This window comes from Halichoeres trimaculatus, unplaced genomic scaffold, assembly GCF_033239565.1.
Source record: "Halichoeres trimaculatus isolate MK-OKI-2021-1 unplaced genomic scaffold, fHalTri1.1 fHalTri1_scaffold_21, whole genome shotgun sequence".
Taxonomy (NCBI): domain Eukaryota; kingdom Metazoa; phylum Chordata; class Actinopteri; order Labriformes; family Labridae; genus Halichoeres; species Halichoeres trimaculatus.
This window is the reverse complement of record NW_027437199.1, coordinates 1030035-1046937: the sequence shown is the minus strand read 5'-3', so window position 1 is coordinate 1046937 and position 16903 is coordinate 1030035. Positions and strand designations below refer to the sequence as shown.

The 16903-nt window shown below is 41.5% G+C and overlaps 1 protein-coding gene across 4 annotated transcripts in view; it reads left to right on the top strand.

The window, feature by feature from the left end:
- The window catches only part of usp6nl (USP6 N-terminal like), a 93685-nt gene extending 76782 nt beyond the window's left edge, over positions 1-16903 (top strand). For all 4 annotated transcript variants that reach the window (XM_074698461.1, XM_074698460.1, XM_074698457.1 and 1 more), the window contains 9 exons: positions 3698-3805; positions 4530-4639; positions 6403-6451; positions 8159-8279; positions 8981-9075; positions 9261-9326; positions 9739-9838; positions 9943-10095; positions 14232-16903. In XM_074698461.1, coding sequence (XP_074554562.1) covers positions 3698-3805; positions 4530-4639; positions 6403-6451; positions 8159-8279; positions 8981-9075; positions 9261-9326; positions 9739-9838; positions 9943-10095; positions 14232-15814 — 2385 coding nt within the window. In that variant the 3' untranslated portion in view covers positions 15815-16903. The remainder of the gene's footprint in view (positions 1-3697; positions 3806-4529; positions 4640-6402; positions 6452-8158; positions 8280-8980; positions 9076-9260; positions 9327-9738; positions 9839-9942; positions 10096-14231) is intronic.

The following is a 16903-nucleotide window of genomic DNA, read 5'->3' as shown; positions in this document are numbered from 1 at the left end:
GACTCCTCTGCAGTGGCTCCTTGTAGCTTTAAGAAAAGAATAGTTATTTTTCTTCCAGAGGGTATTGATGATTAAAGACACTGACACTAAATAAAATCCTGTGCTAACATTTAGTTGAACTAAATCTTCATCCCTTCTGTCAATAAAGCCTGCCACCGCTCTACTTCACCTCCTACAACATCAACAGCCCACCAACTTTCCATGCACCTGTGGCTAACCTCAAGTTTTACAGCCCTGGGAAGATAACTACATCTACAAAAAGACTCATCTGGAAGAAAATACTGATTTTAATTCTGTGAGGATGGATTCATTTAACTGACGACGTGCTGGATTAATATACATGCTTGATATGTGGAAAGACACTAGCAAACAACAAAAAACAATGAGCTAAGCAACATTATCAATGTATCTGACAAACTGGCATAATTTCAAGAATTTTCATGTTTCAAAAATTTTTGCACATTTTTTTCTTTTTAACATTTCTTTTGGTAATTGTGATTTTTTTTTGTATTTTTTTTCCCAAATTTCAGTTTTTTCATATTTTTTCAAATTTTTGAAAATTAAAAAAAGGATTTCTTTTGCTATTCTTTTTTGAATTTTTGCATTTTTTCCTAATTTTTAAAATCTTGTTTTTAAAAAAAAAAAAAATTGTAAAATATTTAAGATGGTTGCAATTTTATAAAAAAAATAATTTCTGAAATATTTAAGATAGTTGCAATTTTTTATAAATATAATTTTTAAAATATTTAAGATAGTTGCAGTTTTATAAAAAAAATAATTTCTAAATTATTTAAGGGAGATGCAATTTCATAAAAAAAATCTAAAATATTCAAGATAGTTGCAATTTTAAAAAAAATAATAATAATTAAAAAAACCTCGACCTCACCTCTAAGATTCTATAAATTTGAAAAACTTCTGGTTCTTTCATTTTTACCAGATTTAGACGTCCGCTTTTTTGTCTTTATTGTGAAGATAAAGTCGTGTTTTGGGTTCCCGAATGACTTTAATCCAGGAAGTAAAGGTTGCAGACCCCTGATTTAACCCGTTGACGCTCAGGATTTTGCCACAGTGTCAACAGGACGAGGTGACAGGAAGTGGAGAAGCATCAGCTGTTTGCTTTTTTTAGTCCAGGTGATGTGGAGTTGTCGCCTGGAGCTCTGCAGCGTGTCCTTCATTTGTATGTTTGCACTCCTCAGGGATTCTGTGTGTGTGTGTGTGTGTGTGTGTGTGTGTGTGTGTGTGTGTGTGTGTGTGTGTGTGTGTGTGTGTGTGTGTGTGTGTGTGTGTGTGTGTGTGAGATGTGAAGTCCTCGGGTGTCTGGCCCTTAGAGCTCAGTCAGACTCATCTTTGGCTCAGCGTCCTCTTGGTTTGACAGAAATGTTCACAGTGAGAGGCTGAAGGACACCGTCTCCGTCTCTGTCTCTTGTTTCCTGGAGCTGTGGGTTTCCTCCTCTCCTCCGTCAGTCAGCAGAGCGCCGTCAGCCCAGAGGAAACAGGTCACGCTTGAAACATCTCTTATTTTGTTTCTTTGCGTCCAGCTGCTGGGAACATTTCGTCTGCAGGAGGAGAGGAGCAGATGTGAAGCCGACCCAAGATATTTTCTCTCCTCCTCCTGACGCACACGATGAATCCAGCTCCAGCTTTCAGTTTTTGGTCTATCGGTGATAACCTGCTGCTTCCTGTGAGCTCAGAGCTGAGGACTGATCCTCACAGAGAGCAGGATGAAGCTGCGTCTCTGAGCTGTTTCTCTTCATAACCGGTGTCAGGGCAGAGGAACGGATGTGTCCTGGATTCTGGGTGAAGTAATGACAGGAAGAAACTCAGATCAATGTTCCTGTCAGAGCGGTCCATGAGACCTGTGAGAGGCTGAATCCAAGATCTGGATCCACAGGCTCAGAAATGGGTTGGACCTGGTCTGCCAAACTTTTTGTTTGTGTTTTTTCTGTTCGCTCAGACGCTAAGGTCCGATAATTTAAGGGTCTGCTCTGCCAGAAACATTGTGAAAAAATTATGGTCATTTCTGTGTCTGTACCCTTTATTTCTTTAATAGAAAAAGGTGAGAAATGATTTTTTTTTTCTCAGCACTCAGTTTTTAAAGCCCTCACATTACGCCGTACAGCTTTGTGGATTCAGCCCTTTAATCTCAGACCTCCCTCCCTTTACGACTCACACACACACACACACACACACACACACACACACACACAGAGTCACACACACTTACTTTTACAGTCCCCACTCCTCTGGTATCAGCTGTAGAAATGTTCCAGCTGGTTGCTTTTAATGTCCACAGACGGAGGATTCAGGGCGGCGATTAGCTCTGCTGGTTCAGCACTCTGACTCCAGGACTTTATCCTCCTCACAGGAGTCACAGCGACTCAGGTCTGAGACTTCGGACTCTGCTGCTGCTGAAACACTTCCAGACCTTTTCAGTTTACTGTTTCTTTCTCTGTTAGTTTCACCTCCTCACATCACATCAGTGTGTGTGTGTGTGTGTGTGTGTGTGTGTGTGTGACTGTCTCTGTGCGTTGTTCACACTGAGCAACTGAGCATGTGTTTGCTTCAAAGTGTTTTAAGATTTGAGACATCATGGCCTGAAAAATAAATAAATAAATTGAAAAAAAAAAAATTAATCAATAATTATAATGAAAATAATAATAATAATAATAATAATAATAATAATAATAATAATAATAATAATAATAATAATAATAATAATAATAATAATATGGATAATAATAATTATAATGAAAATAATAATAATAATAATTATTATTATTATTATTATTATTATTATTATTATTATTATTATTATTATTATTATTATTATTATGAAAATAATAATAATAATGAAAATAATAATAATAATAATAATAATAATAATAATAATAATAATAATAATTATAATGAAAATAATAATAATAATAATAATAATAATAATAATAATAATAATAATAATAATAATAATAATAATAATAATGATAATAATAATAATAACAATAATAATAATAATAAATACAAAGTTAATAATAATAATAATAATTATGATAATGATAATAATAATAATAGTATAACTTTATTTATAGAACTTTTAAAAACAGAAGTTTACAAAGTGCTTTGACAGTCGGGACATAAAAACAAGGAAGAGAAGCTTCAGCACAGAGAAAATAGAAATAAAACACAGAATTAAAAAAAGCTACGAGACAGTCTTAGAAAGACTGTAGCGACATATGACACATGAGTAGGGATAAACAATAACTTTCTCTTAAATCGATTACCGCTAACTTTTTAGCATCTAATAATGATCCTAACAGCTCCAAGAGGGCCTCGCCCTAATTCTCGGGCTCTAAAAAGACGATATTAAAAGTGTTAATAGAATAATAAAACAATAATAATAAAAGAGATGATAAAATGATGAAGAATGGATAGAACAATAAAAAAAGCTCTGATGAAAGACAAGATAAAGGACAAAAAGACGGCGTCCTGTCTGTCAAAGTGAGTTTTTAAAAACTGTCCATGCCTCCTCCTGTAGCAGACTCTCTTCATCCTCTGGTCTGTCTGGATCTAAACCCTGAGAAAAAACTGAACTTGTGTCTGGTTGAGGCACCCGTCTTCTGAAAACCTCCTCCCCAGGTGGACCGAGGTCTCTGTGAAGCCTCCTCTAACACACTCCTCCTGCTGTGTCTCCTCTCTGCAGCTGGTGCGGAGGATCTATAAGGGCATCCCTCTGCAGCTCCGAGGGGAGGTGTGGTGTCTGCTGCTCGACGTCCCCAAAATCAAAGAGGAGAAGAAAGACTTCTACGAGGTTTGATCCACACTCACTGTTCATAAACTCTGAGCATCTTTATCGCCTCATAAAGATTCATAAGCCACCGGCAGCTCCTCTGCTTCAGCTCGTCCTCTCCACAGCGTCTGGAGGCTTCTTTGTGTTTGTTGTGAGTCTGCACGGCTCGCCTCAGCCCGCTGTGAAGAAACACTTTTCTTTTTTTGTTCTGCAAACTTTGGACCTCATTAGAAAGTTTAGCTGCCAGGATCAATAAGATCGCTGCCGTCTGTGGCCGTGTGGAAGTTTTTCTAGTAATGAACAGACGGCACGGAGACTAAACAAGCAAACAGAGCGGGAAATGGAAAGAGGAAGCTGAGTCGATTATAAAACGTTTTGGTTTGTGTGAGAGCGAAAAGACAGAGAGGGGATGATCTGATCAGGTTTGAGCCAGAGCTGCTGCAAAATGTGATGGATCGTCTCATGTCACGTTATCCCAGGAGGTTTAGTTGTTTAGTTTAGTTTCTCTGCAGTCAAACAAACTTCTTCAAGCTGTTTTTACTAAGTGGAAATCCTGTTTGGATTCAGTCGATCGTTACAGTTTTATATTTAAAAATTTCAGACCCTGAGATGAAGTTTTCCCCAGGCTGTGGTGCTGAAGAAATCAACCTGATGCAACAGAAAACAAACTCAGCAACATTTTATTTCAAGTTTTCATGAACTCTTAACACCACTGTTTTCTGATTTTATTTTTGTTTTCCTGCAGAAACTTAAAGCCCAAGCCCGAGGACTCTCGCCCGACATCCGTCAGATCGACCTGGACGTGAACCGAACCTACAGAGACCACATCATGTTCATGAACCGCTACGATGTCAAGTGAGTTCTTCCACGTTCATGAATTAAAGCTCCTGTCAGGAACTTTAGCTGTGTGTCAGCTTTGGCGCCCCCTTGTGGATAGAGTGCAGCATATCCAGCTTTAACATCAAAAATAACCAAAGTGAAATTATCACTCTTGTTACTGGCAGAAAAGCCAGAAAAAAATCCAAAACAGAGCACAAAAAATAAAAAATAAAACTCATCGTTAGACCATCAAATACATTTCATCAGTTAAACCACTCTGACACATTTTTCCTTTTACTTTTCTATTGTTAACGATCACCCATGCAGAAAAAAACAAAAAACAAAAAAAAAAACAAAGATAATGAATAAAACATAATGAACCCCCCCCATAAGACACCAGTTGGTACGTTCTCATTTATACAGTATTTATCTCTGTTTGTATATTTTCATGTTTACAAGCAGCTTTGAGTTCATACCACTGAATTAAATTTAACAAAAACAAAATATGAAAGGTAGAGTCTGCAGGAATTTTCTTTACTTGTTTGTAAGCACAACATTCAAACTAAGCTCCTCCCCCTTGGCTCAGTGCCAGTGGCAGCCCACACCCACAGCCTCCGACCGTGATGACGTGAACACTCTCAGCAGCAACCACCTGTCGCTTCGCGTTTCTATGTGGGAGAGTCGTGCATCTGACTTAGCATTTTAGCACAAGCTAATCACGGTATTTAACACATACCTGGTTAGCAGGAAGCTAACTCGCGTCACTCTTCGTCATGTGCTGCCCTCGAGGTTCCTGAAAGTTGAGCCAAGGTTCACCCTCGTTAAGGAAAATACTTTATCTGTTTGCCGTTTTGTTCCACTTTGTATGTGTTTTTCTTCCTCCGTGCTACATCCGCTATTGTAGCCGCTACAATTAGCTTCTTCCAACACCCGCTAACCAACACGCAAAGTCACTTGCGCACTGGGTGCTCAGTGATTGGCTAATAAAACTACACAAACTCTTTGCCTAGAAATGTCCGGATACAACCAAAACATCAACATCCAGGCTGAGGAGAGGGTTTGAGGCAGACACAGACACTGACACACACGTATAGAAGCACAGAGGAGTGGGCAGAGGAGTTGACATTTTATTTTTTTAAGAAAATCCTGCAGACTCTGCCTTTCAAATATGACATTTGAAGACAAAAATGAAGAATTCACCTCATTTGTTCAGGATTTCTTTCATTCAGGATGTCTTGTTGACTGTTTTTCCTTTATAGAGAAAATAATCACAAAATACTAAATTCACCCTGATTTATTATTAAAAAAATCAGGTAAACAAGTTTGTCATTCAGCTACAAGGGAGCCCCAGATTCTTTTGTGCCAAATTACAGGTTTAAAAACGCTTTCAGATTAATTTCATTCAATGAGTTCATGTAAAAGCACAGGCATGATGGAAATCATAAAGAAAGGTGGTTAAAAGTAGAGACTGAGTTAAAGCTAACGTTCTCTCCTCCTGGAGCTTAATAACAGGAGAAACAAAGAAAAGATCTCCATCACGGAGGAGCGGAGAGCAGGAGCGCTGCAGGAGTCTGCTCTTAGAGGCAGAAATAGATGCACAGAACAAAGATACAGAGGGTAATTGCTATATGCACATTTCACACTCAGTGGGAGCTCTGGGAGACGAGGAGAGGAGGTTTTATTCTGCAGCGAGGTATGGAAAGTAAAGCTACGTCTGATGGCTCACCTCCACCTTCTCTGTTCCTGAGTCTTTCAGGTTTTTCTCCGACTCTGATCCTGATCTTTGTTTGTGTTCTCAGGCAGCAGGCTCTGTTCCACGTCCTCACGGCGTACTCCATGTACAACACGGTGAGTCACTGCCTCCACCTTCCTCGGTCTGAGACGCAGCATCTCTCCGTCTGGTCTCTGTTTTTAAAGCCTCCACCTGTGTTCAGTCAGAGCGCTCTCAGATGAAACAAAGACCTTCAGACCTTCAGCTCATTACTGTCATCTAAGGTCCCTGCTAGAAGCTCAGACACGCTCTGATCACAGGACATGTGACCAATGAAATAAAAGTGTTTTATAAAAACTTCTGTTTGAATATTTTCTGAAGGTGTCTCCTGTGATGAATCTAAAAGCAGATTCATGGATGAGATCAGGATTGAAGGTCCCGTATCCTGCTCCTTTTACCGTTTACCGTAACATTACAGGCTAAAACAACAGGCTAACTGCAGCTAAAGTTAGCATCCTGAAGCTAACACAGAGACAGGGGGGGACACTGAGGAAAAGCTCTTCCATCTGCTCCACAGCACACAGCATTTAAAATACTCACATTTCCAGGGTCCCAGGTTTGTTGGAGGATGGTTGGTAATGCGCCTGGATTCAGGACCAGTCTATTGGCTAGCCCTCTGTTGGACTGTCCAAAGTTGGAAAAGCAGTCGGCCGTGAAGTGACTAGCACACACATGCTCAGTTTTACTGAGTGTAGCTGGAACATTTCCTGATAAATGAACTCTAGACACTTAGTCTGTCTTCTTCTGAGATGGGAAGCTTGAGCATGGAACTATGTGGCTGTTTACAGCCAAAAACAGAGCAGTGATGGCTCTTCAACTTCAGCATTCTGGGAGGGGAGGAGAGTGGGCGGACCAATCAGGTCAGACTTGCTCCTGATTGGTCAAAAAAGGGAATCGCTGACGTCGGCAAATCCCCAAAATCCAAACAGCTGGTTTTAGGTCAGGATTTAACATTAACAAGATCTACTAAGAACAGGTTTGGTCATTAAATATCACATTTTGTGGGCTGGGAGGAAAGACAAAGACCCACACATTTCACTAAAAGACTTAGTAAAGTGATTTTTGCAGAATACGGGACCTTTAAAATTCTGCATCCCCAACTGATGGATCTACTTCCTGCAGCTGTAAAAGACCTTACGTATGAGTGGTTAGACCAGGATGAGCTCTGAACCGGTGTCATATCAGAGGTGTTTGGGTTTTAGCAGCTCCTCAGACAAACTTTTTTCCTACAGTGTCAACAGGAAGATGAAGGATTGATCCTTGTCTTGATTAGATCAGGGTTGTCTGGAGTCGAGATTTGTTGTTGAGTTTTTGACCAATCAGAATCAAGTGTTCAACGCAGAGTCTGTTAGTAAGAAGAAAGTTTTACATGGCGTTGATGAAGAGAAGGAACATTGAATTTAAAGGAAACAGTAAAAAAATACACAAATCCTGACAGATCGAGGGGAAACAGCAGCAAACAAAACGAGAAATTTCACAGAGCTTCACTCAAGTTACTGAAACTTTATGACGATGTAGAAAACATGTCAAAGAGGATGTTTTAAAAACATCAGGAGGTGTAAAACAGCAGAAACTAAAGGGCTTAATTATGACAGATTGAAAAGTTAGAGTGAAGTAACTTTGACTGAAAACCTTAGAGTTTGAGAGGAGCTGTAACTTTCTGGATGTTAGAAAATAAACACTGCTCTGCATTTCTTTATAAATCTCTTCATCACTCGTCTGAACGCTGCGTGTGTGTGTGTGTGTGTGTGTGTGTGTGTGTGTGTGTGTGTGTGTGTTTGCAGGAGGTGGGATACTGTCAGGGCATGAGTCAGATCACAGCTCTGCTGCTCATCTACATGAATGAAGAGGACGCTTTCTGGGCTCTGGTCAAACTGCTGTCGGGACAGAAGCACGCCATGCACGGTACGAGCGCTGACACCCTGAAATAAATTGCAAATGTTACTAAATGCCAAATTTGATTTTGATATTTGATATCTACTGCTTATTTCAAACTAATTTATTTTGGATTTGTTGCAGATTTTTCTTAAGGGATTAAAGTGGAGTGTCAAATTAATTTAATAAGAGGATCTGTTTTAAGAAGAAACCTCCTCAGGAGAAGTTTCTGTTTTTCTTTTTTCGTTCAACAATAAATATTTTTAAGAAGAGCAGAGACAGCTGTGTTTATAATCAGTTAATCACACACTCCATGCTGTTTAATTTGTCTGTTTTAAAGCCAAAACAGCTGAAACGAAACATGTTGCTCCTGAAAAAGTTGAATGTTTGGTTAAAGAAAAACTGAAACACAAAGGGTGAAGTTTTAACCTGGTGTGCTGTGGATTATCAGGTCCCTCGTTTCGCTTTGATTCACAGCAGACTGAGCTGAAAGGTCATTAACTGAACCCTGGTGGTCTTTACAAACATGTGACAAAGTTATGGAGAAAAAGGCACGAGGATTCCTGAGCAGCTGACGCTAAAACCTCCTAAAAAGGTCAAAATCACTGAGCTCCTGCTCACTGCAAACAGAGATAAACATCCGAAACACGCTGCGGGTAGTGAATGGTTGTTTTGCAGAGCTGTGACAGCTGGATGCAAACATTCAGACGTCTTTCTCTCCTCATCTTCAGGATTCTTCGTCCCCGGTTTCCCCAAGCTGATGCGTTTCCAGGAGCATCACGACCGCATCCTGAAGAAGACGATGCCCAAACTGAAGCAACACCTGGTGAGATGCTCAGACCTGCTGCAGCTTTAATAATGCAACAAGTGCTGAAAGCAGCAGCTGAATAATGCAGGAGGAGCTGGTTACAGCAGGAATAAAAGCTGTGTCCAGATAAAAACAGCAGATAACCATAAAATCCATCCAGAGCTGACCTCCTCTCTCCTGGTGTCGGTTTGTTTTTCCTGCAGGACAACCAGGAGGTCTTCACCAGCCTGTACACCATGAAGTGGTTCTTTCAGTGCTTCCTGGACAGAGTGAGTGGATCAGCACAAACCTGCACACACTGCAGCGTTTATTTTCAGCGTCCAAGCCTCATATTCCAGTTTTTCTGTGGACTGATTCCTCCTGAGTCAGAAAATCCTGTGAATAGTGTTTTCTTCTGAGAGTTTTGGAGAGAAAGTGGAAGAAAATCACTCACATTTATGCAAAAATATGCAAGTTAGAGAAGTTTCTAAAGTCCCTTTTTTCACTCTTCCAAATCCAAACCAAGTTTCGCCTCGTTCATGAAGAAATGAACGTTAAATCTTCACATCATGTGCAGAAACTGGTCGTCTGCTTGAGTTTAAAGCCTCAAACTGATGCATGATGAAGTCTTGTCCAGCATTTGAAGATACAATTAGCGTGAGGAGAAAACCAACTCTGACCTTTTGTCCCGTCTGTGCTCAGACCCCCTTCACCCTCACCCTGAGGATCTGGGACATCTACATCCTGGAGGGGGAGAGGATACTGCCAGCCATGTCCTACACCATCCTCAAACTGCACAAGAGTAAGACCGCGCTCCACACACGGAGTCTCCACTTATCCTAGGTTTAAAGAGTCTGACTGTGTGTGTGTGTGTGTGTGTGTGTGTGTGTGTGTGTGTGTTTTCAGAGCATCTGATGAAGCTGACCATGGAGGAGCTGGTGGAGTTCCTGCAGGCCACGCTGTCCAAAAACTTCTTCTTCGAGGACGACTTCGTGATCGAGCAGCTGCAGGCGTCCATGTCCGAACTCCGGAGGGCCAAGCTGGAACTGCCGGCTCCAGGTACTAAAACACACACACACACACACACACACACGCACACACACACTCTCAGTCAAACAGTATGCATCAGTCGATGTACAAAACAAAACAAAACAAGACTTTTGACGGTGATTGGAGGAGAAGTGTCTGCAACAGAAACACAGAGACAGCTTTGAAGCGATGCACAGCTCACTTCCTGTTCATATTTCACCAAAGTCTCACCCAGAGTTTACTGCAGTTAATGAATGAACGCAAAATACATCATAACAAGTATTGTAACTCCCTTTTTCCTCTGATTATCAGTAATGGTATTTGATGACGCTGCAGGTAAGAGTGCAATTAGAAAAAATAATAATAATTCACTGATTTGAGTATTTCTAATTAGCTAGGATGGATATTAAAAAAGTTATGACTGTTACAGCCTTTTTGCAAGTTGCATTTTATTTTTTTGATTTTTTTTTTATTTTTGCAAATTATTTTAATTCCATTTTTTAAAGAGGATTTAATGGGGATTTTAAAAATTCATTTTTCAGATTCAGCAAATTTTTGACTGTTTTTTGCAAACCTAAAAAAATTTGACATTTCAAAATTTTGGGATTTTTTGTGCATTTTTATTATTATTTTTTTTTTAATGTTGAAATTTTTTTAATTTTTTGCAAATTGTTTAAATTCAATATTTAAAAAAATGGAATCTGGGGGATTTTAACAATTCTTTTCCAGATTCAGCAATTTTTTTTTAATTACAAAATTTGACTTCTTTTTGCAAATTTATAAAATTTTGAAATTTCAAAGTTTGGGGAATTTTTGCACATTTTTTTAATTGAAAAAAAAACGCAAATTTTTGAATTTTTTGCAAATTATCTAAATTCCACTTTTGAAAAGAAAAAAATAAAATTTGGGGGATTTTATCAATTCATTTTAAGATTCAGCAATTTTTTGAAATTACTAATTTTGACTGTTTTTTGCAAATTCAAAAAAATTTGACATTCAAAGTTTTAGGAATATTTGCACTTTTTTTTTTTTTAATGTTGCAAATTTTTAAAATTTTGATTAAAAAAAAAAGAAACTGTTGAAATGTCATAAATTTTGCAATAATGGGCTGAATATGGAGTGGATAATAAAAAAATAGGACTGTTAGACGTCCCTTTAAATCTGGATTTCATGGATACAGACTTCATGAACCCGGCAACTCCCCCACTAATTTAAAAACAAAGAGCTGTCCTCCTCAGGGTTGAATAAGACTGAACATCTCCACATCTCACAGAGCTTCAGTCTGCTGCTGCGTTAGCCGTTAGCCGTTAGCCTCAGTGTGTTTCTTGCTCTGTCTCCTCATTAATCTGCCTTCTCTCCCTCTTCTTCCGATCAATGTTAGCCAACAACAACAAACACGTGGCCGTGAGCGGGGGCCACATCCCCTCCTACAACAGTAACCGGTGGGCTATCCTGACTGGTCTCCCCCCTCTCCATGTCTCTGTCCATCTGTCCTTCAGTCAGTCTGTCCTGTCTGTCGTCTGTTTGTCCAACAGCACTCTGGTTTCTCCTTCACAAGCTCTCCTCCTTCAGCCTGGATATTTTTTCGCTTCTTTCAAGTCCTGAACTTTTCACAATCTGCTCTTTTGTCTTTTTTAAAACCTCTGAGTCCCTTGTTTTAAATCAGTGGCTGCAGATGTAGAATTTCAGGTGACACATGTGCCCCCCGGTGGCTGACTTAAGGTACTGCATAAAAACCATTCCACACTAGCTACAACCAAATTATTCACTGGCTCTTTATGATGGTCTGATGTCAACAAATGATTTCTACTTTTGATTTTTAAAGCCTGACTTCTTCAGAAGCATCCTGACTTTTCTTTTTTCTTCTGTCACTCTCAGAGCGTAGTAAAATGTGAGCTCAGAGAAGTCTTCACCACATTTAAAATCAAAAAGTAGCCTCTCCAGTCCAGCTCCACTGGGCAGCCTCTGTTTTTACAGGAAGTGCTCCAGGAGGTGTAGAAACTCTCCTCAGTACAATGAAATGTTTCCTCTCCCCAGCTGTGGAAGGTAAAAACAATCAGATACCTGCAGGGAGCCGCGTCTGTGGTGGCCTTCGACAGCAGAGTCAGAAAGTGGAAACGCAGCAGAGCAGAGATTGGTTTGGCCCCGACAGCGCTGGTGGTGGTGGTGGTGCAGTAAAGAGGGCGTTTAGTAAAGGCCTGCCGACAAATTGAAGTTAACACTTAAAGTTTCCAGATTTAAAAACATTTGCACAGTCTGAATGTGTCAGTGCAGAAAGATGGTTTGATCGTACATGATGCTTCACAAATCAGCGTTTGGTGGAAAAATCTTTGCTTCTAAAAATAAATCTCACACCCTTTCAAAGCCTGTTTTCTCTTGTTTAAGTGGAGACACATTTTGTGAGGAACTGTGCTCTGAAGGAGACAGGTTGGCTCTCTGTGTCTCAGTGTTTGTGTGGAGGCAGCTTCGGTTGGTTTCTGTAATCGCTCTGACATTTGTGGCAGGTAGGAGGGACCTGACTCTGGATCAGGTCTGAGACACTTTGAGGATTCAGTGCATATTAGTTCACTGCTTGACTTACGCCCACAGTGCTCAGTCTTTCTCCCTCTGACGCGTCCTGACTCTGCGTCCACACCGTCCCTCTGAGTCCTCCACAGCACCATCACTGTGTCCACTCACTGTTCACCTTTCTGTCAAATGGACTTTATTTCTTTTTGACGTGAAGTGTTGAGTTATGTTTCACATGTCTGAACCTATATATTATACCAGTGGTCTTCAGCCTGTGGCTCTAGGGCCTCATGTGGCTCTTTGACTCCTTTGCAGTGGCTCCTTTTAGCTTTAAAACAAAAGAACATTAAGATTAAAAAAATGTGTTTTTCTCACAGAAGATACTGATGATTAAAGACACTGTCACTAAATAAAATTAATGCATATTTCTTTTTAACTAAATATGCATCCTATTGTGCAATAACGCTTTTAACTAAAAAAAATTTAACATTTTTCAATTTAGAAAAAAAAAAAAAATTCTGAAGATTTTTTAAATGTTTTTTTAAAAAAATGCAAATTATTTGATTTTTTTAACTAAATATGCATCCTATTGTACAAAGAAGCTTTTGCTTTTTAAAAAATGGACATTTTTTCATTTTTTAATTAAAAAAAAAAATCTGAGGATTTTTGTAACGTTCTTAAAGAATTTGCAAATTATTTAAATCATTTTTTTTACTTAATATGCATCCAATTGTGCAATAAAGCTTTCAATTAAAAAAATATTTTTTATTTTTAATTTAGACGAAAAACAAAATTTTCTGATGATTTTTTGATGTTAAAAAATGCAAATTATTTTAATTTCATTTTAAGAATAAATGCAAATTTTGACAACTTTTGAGAATTTTGCTAATTTTTGAAATAACTATTTTTTGCAACTTGATACAATTTTTGCCAAATTTACTACAATTCTAAATTTCATTATTTTTTTTGCCTTTTTTTCAATTTTTTTAAATGCAAGTTTTTGAAATTTCAAAATTCTTGAAAAATTTTGCAACTTATTATTTCATAAAGTTTGCAATTTTTGCAAGAAACATATGACATTAATTTTTTTTTCTTTTTTTTTTAATATTTGCAAATCTGTAAAAATTTTTGAAAAAATAAGACATCATGTGTACAACTTTATACACACAAAAAGACGTATTGTTTTCATAATTCTTTACTAGATTTTAATTGTTTAAAGCTTTATCCACTTTTTTGTCTTTACTGTGAAGATAAAGTAGATTCTGTGGCTCCTGAAGGACTCTAATCCAGGTGAGCTGAGGAAAAATGGCTCCTCCGAAAGTAAAAGGTCTAGAAACAGTCTGATAGGATCTTGGGGGTCCGGCCTTGGCTTCAGTCCAAAGACAGGGCGTGTAGCTGATCAGTTTTGGGTCGTCCCACGCTGTGGCTGTGGATAAAACCCTTCGGGGACTTTTCTGTTCGTTGCCGTTTGCCTGTGGAGGTGTGTCTACATGTCGTACTCTCCTTTATTTTGACCTCTCTATGGCAGTGGTGTTGCATGAATCCATGTCCTGTCGTGACTCCTCATCCGATGTGAATCAGCGCCACAGTGTCTCCACCATCCCCGTCCCTCCGGTCTCTGCTCTTCCTCTGATGTTTCCTCTCTGTGGCTGTTTCAGGTAAAGAAGAAGAGTTTCCAAAGAAGCCTCTGGGCCAGCTTCCTCCTGAGGTGACGGTCGACGGGGCCAACCACGTGGGCAACGGACAGAGCCACGTCGAGCCCGTGGAACCTCCAAGGGACCCGAGTCCTGTGGCGGATCGTCAACGAGACAGCCGTCCCCCGAGCCGGGCACGCCGTGACTCGCTGGAGAAAACCATCCGCCTCCACAAAGCTGAGAGGAGGGACGCTCGCTCCAGGGGGTCCGGGGAGATCCCCAACGAGCACCAAAGGCAGTCCAACTCCACCACGCCTGAGAGAGGGGTGACCCCGACCTCGGCCCCCACCCCGACCCCACAGCTCAGCACCACGGAGAGGAGGAAGCAGCAGAGCCACGCCACCGCCAACCACAACTCCAACGCAGCCCCCAGCTCCCACAGGGAGATCACGCCGCGCTGGTTCAAACCCTCCGAGACCAAACTGGAAGCAGCCAAAGCAGCGGCGGCCCGGGAGAGGAGCCGGGGGGCGTCGCCTGCCCCGTCCAGTCCTGAAGACTCCCTGCTCCACCGCCGGCCGCGCTCAAAGGGCTTCATCCCCGGGTCCAACCGAGGCTCCAACGCCTCCCAGTACGACAACGTACCGGGGCTACCGGAGCAAGAGTTCGAGATCCTGGAGCTGGAGAGACCTCCGTCCAGAATGAGGACCCCTCGCAGCGAGACCCCTTACAGCGTATCGTCCCTGAACCCGGGCAGTCCCAATCGTGGACCGAGCCTCGCGGGAAGCGTTGTTTCTGTGGCGTCAGTGCCCAGGATGCCCAAACACACGGTTCCTCCTTTTGTTTCTCACAACAGTCCGGCCAGGATCCAGACTGGTTACCCCGGCAACCACAGCCAGTTCCACGGTCCCACCCAGCAGCACTCCACAGGGAGATCAACAACCGAGGTCCCCATACTACACCCAGCGTACAGCGTGAGCCTGGACCACCGAGGGGAGGAGAGACCGTACCCCCCTCCGACCCGGTTCACCCCGCCCTCTAACGTGGCGTACGGGGAGCGAGCGTACGCCACCACCCAAAGACGCAACAACAGTCCTTCCCCAGAGAAAGTCCTCATGAACAACTCCTACACCACCTACCGCAGGCAGGCGCCACCAAACTCCGCCCACAACGCCCGCCACGCCCGGCCTCAGCTGGAGACAACGGGGAGCTCCACCCCCATCTACCTGCAGCAGCTCACCTCCACCGCGCAGGTCTACGCCCCCGTGGACTACAGGTTTGAGGGGCATCGGAGGGTTGAAGCAAACCCACACTATCACCCTGAAGGCGGACCTCAGCGGCTGGTCGACGGACTCACGTGGGCGCCAGAGAGCGAGCTGCCCCCTCCGTCCCCGGGCGGCGTTCCCCGCTCCCCCAGCTTCCAGCAGGCCCAGATGTCCCCGGTTCAGGAGTTCACGTTCCCTGACAACCCCGAAAGCCTCCTTCACTACAGGACACAGTTCCAGGAGCAGCAGCCTGTCATGAGGCAACAGCTCCCCCAGCTGTTCGGAGGACCACACTACAGGCACGCACAGGAGGCGTTCGCCCTGCAGGAGTCCATGCTGCTGTGAGCGGAGCGAGTCGGACACTGTAAAAAACAAACTGAGGAGTAGTCGCTGACACTGTGCTGAGGCGGGACGAGGTCCTGGCTTTGTCTGGGACCTGGTTTTCCTCTGCTCTCTGGACCCTCTGACTGTCACACCGCAGGACACACCAGCCTCTGAGGTTTTTACTGCTCACTTTAAAAAGAGAAAAGGAAAAAGTGACTGAAGATTTTATTTTATTTTTGATGTAAATCCCAGAGAAGAGGCGACAGTATCTATCTCTTAGCGTCTGACATGTACAGTGGATTTTTGTTAATATGCTGAGTTGTTATCAGTAGCAGGGAGAGAGAAACATCTCTGATTGATTTTCCATCTTTATTTTTATATGTTACGTTAGAGATGAATTCACTCTATATGCTCGTGAATGTTATTTTTAAAGAGAAGAGATTGGTCCATATCCAATGATAGAGATAGAGCGTAGACAGGAAAAGGTGACTCTAAGTTTTAATTCCCATTTTTATGCACCTTCACAGTAGAGGGAGCTGTTTTGATTTTAGTTCCTCTTAGTTTCTGAGATAATTTTGCTTTTTCTGATAAACTGATGTGCAATTAATTTTGTTTCCCATGCTTGAAGTCCAGTACTTTGGTAACTTTGTGTTTTGAGGCCAGTGTAGTTTCTGATCAGTTCAAACTCTCTGATAGAGCTAATTTATGAGGGCTAATAAACTCTGTTTGTCTGACAAACGTCTGATTTGTAACTTTAGGTTTTTATCGTCGCCGTGCTCCAGCACACGCAGGCAGAGATGGATGTGAACTAGTTTGCTTTACTTCGTTATGTCTCATTATACTCAACACTGTCATATCAACTACTGTTTGGCTGCTGGCACCTCCAGTGGCAGTCATCTGGCACACACACACACACACACACACACACACACGTCAGCATTGTGTGAGTCACACATTTCAACATGTTTTCATTCACCCTCCTCTCTGTTCTTCCTCCTCATCCTCTGGTTTTGGATCAGACTCAGTATTGTTTACTGCTCAGTACATTCCTTAAGTTATCTGTTTGTTTGTCGTCGGTTGTTGAACACTAACTTCAGACCGTTCTGATAC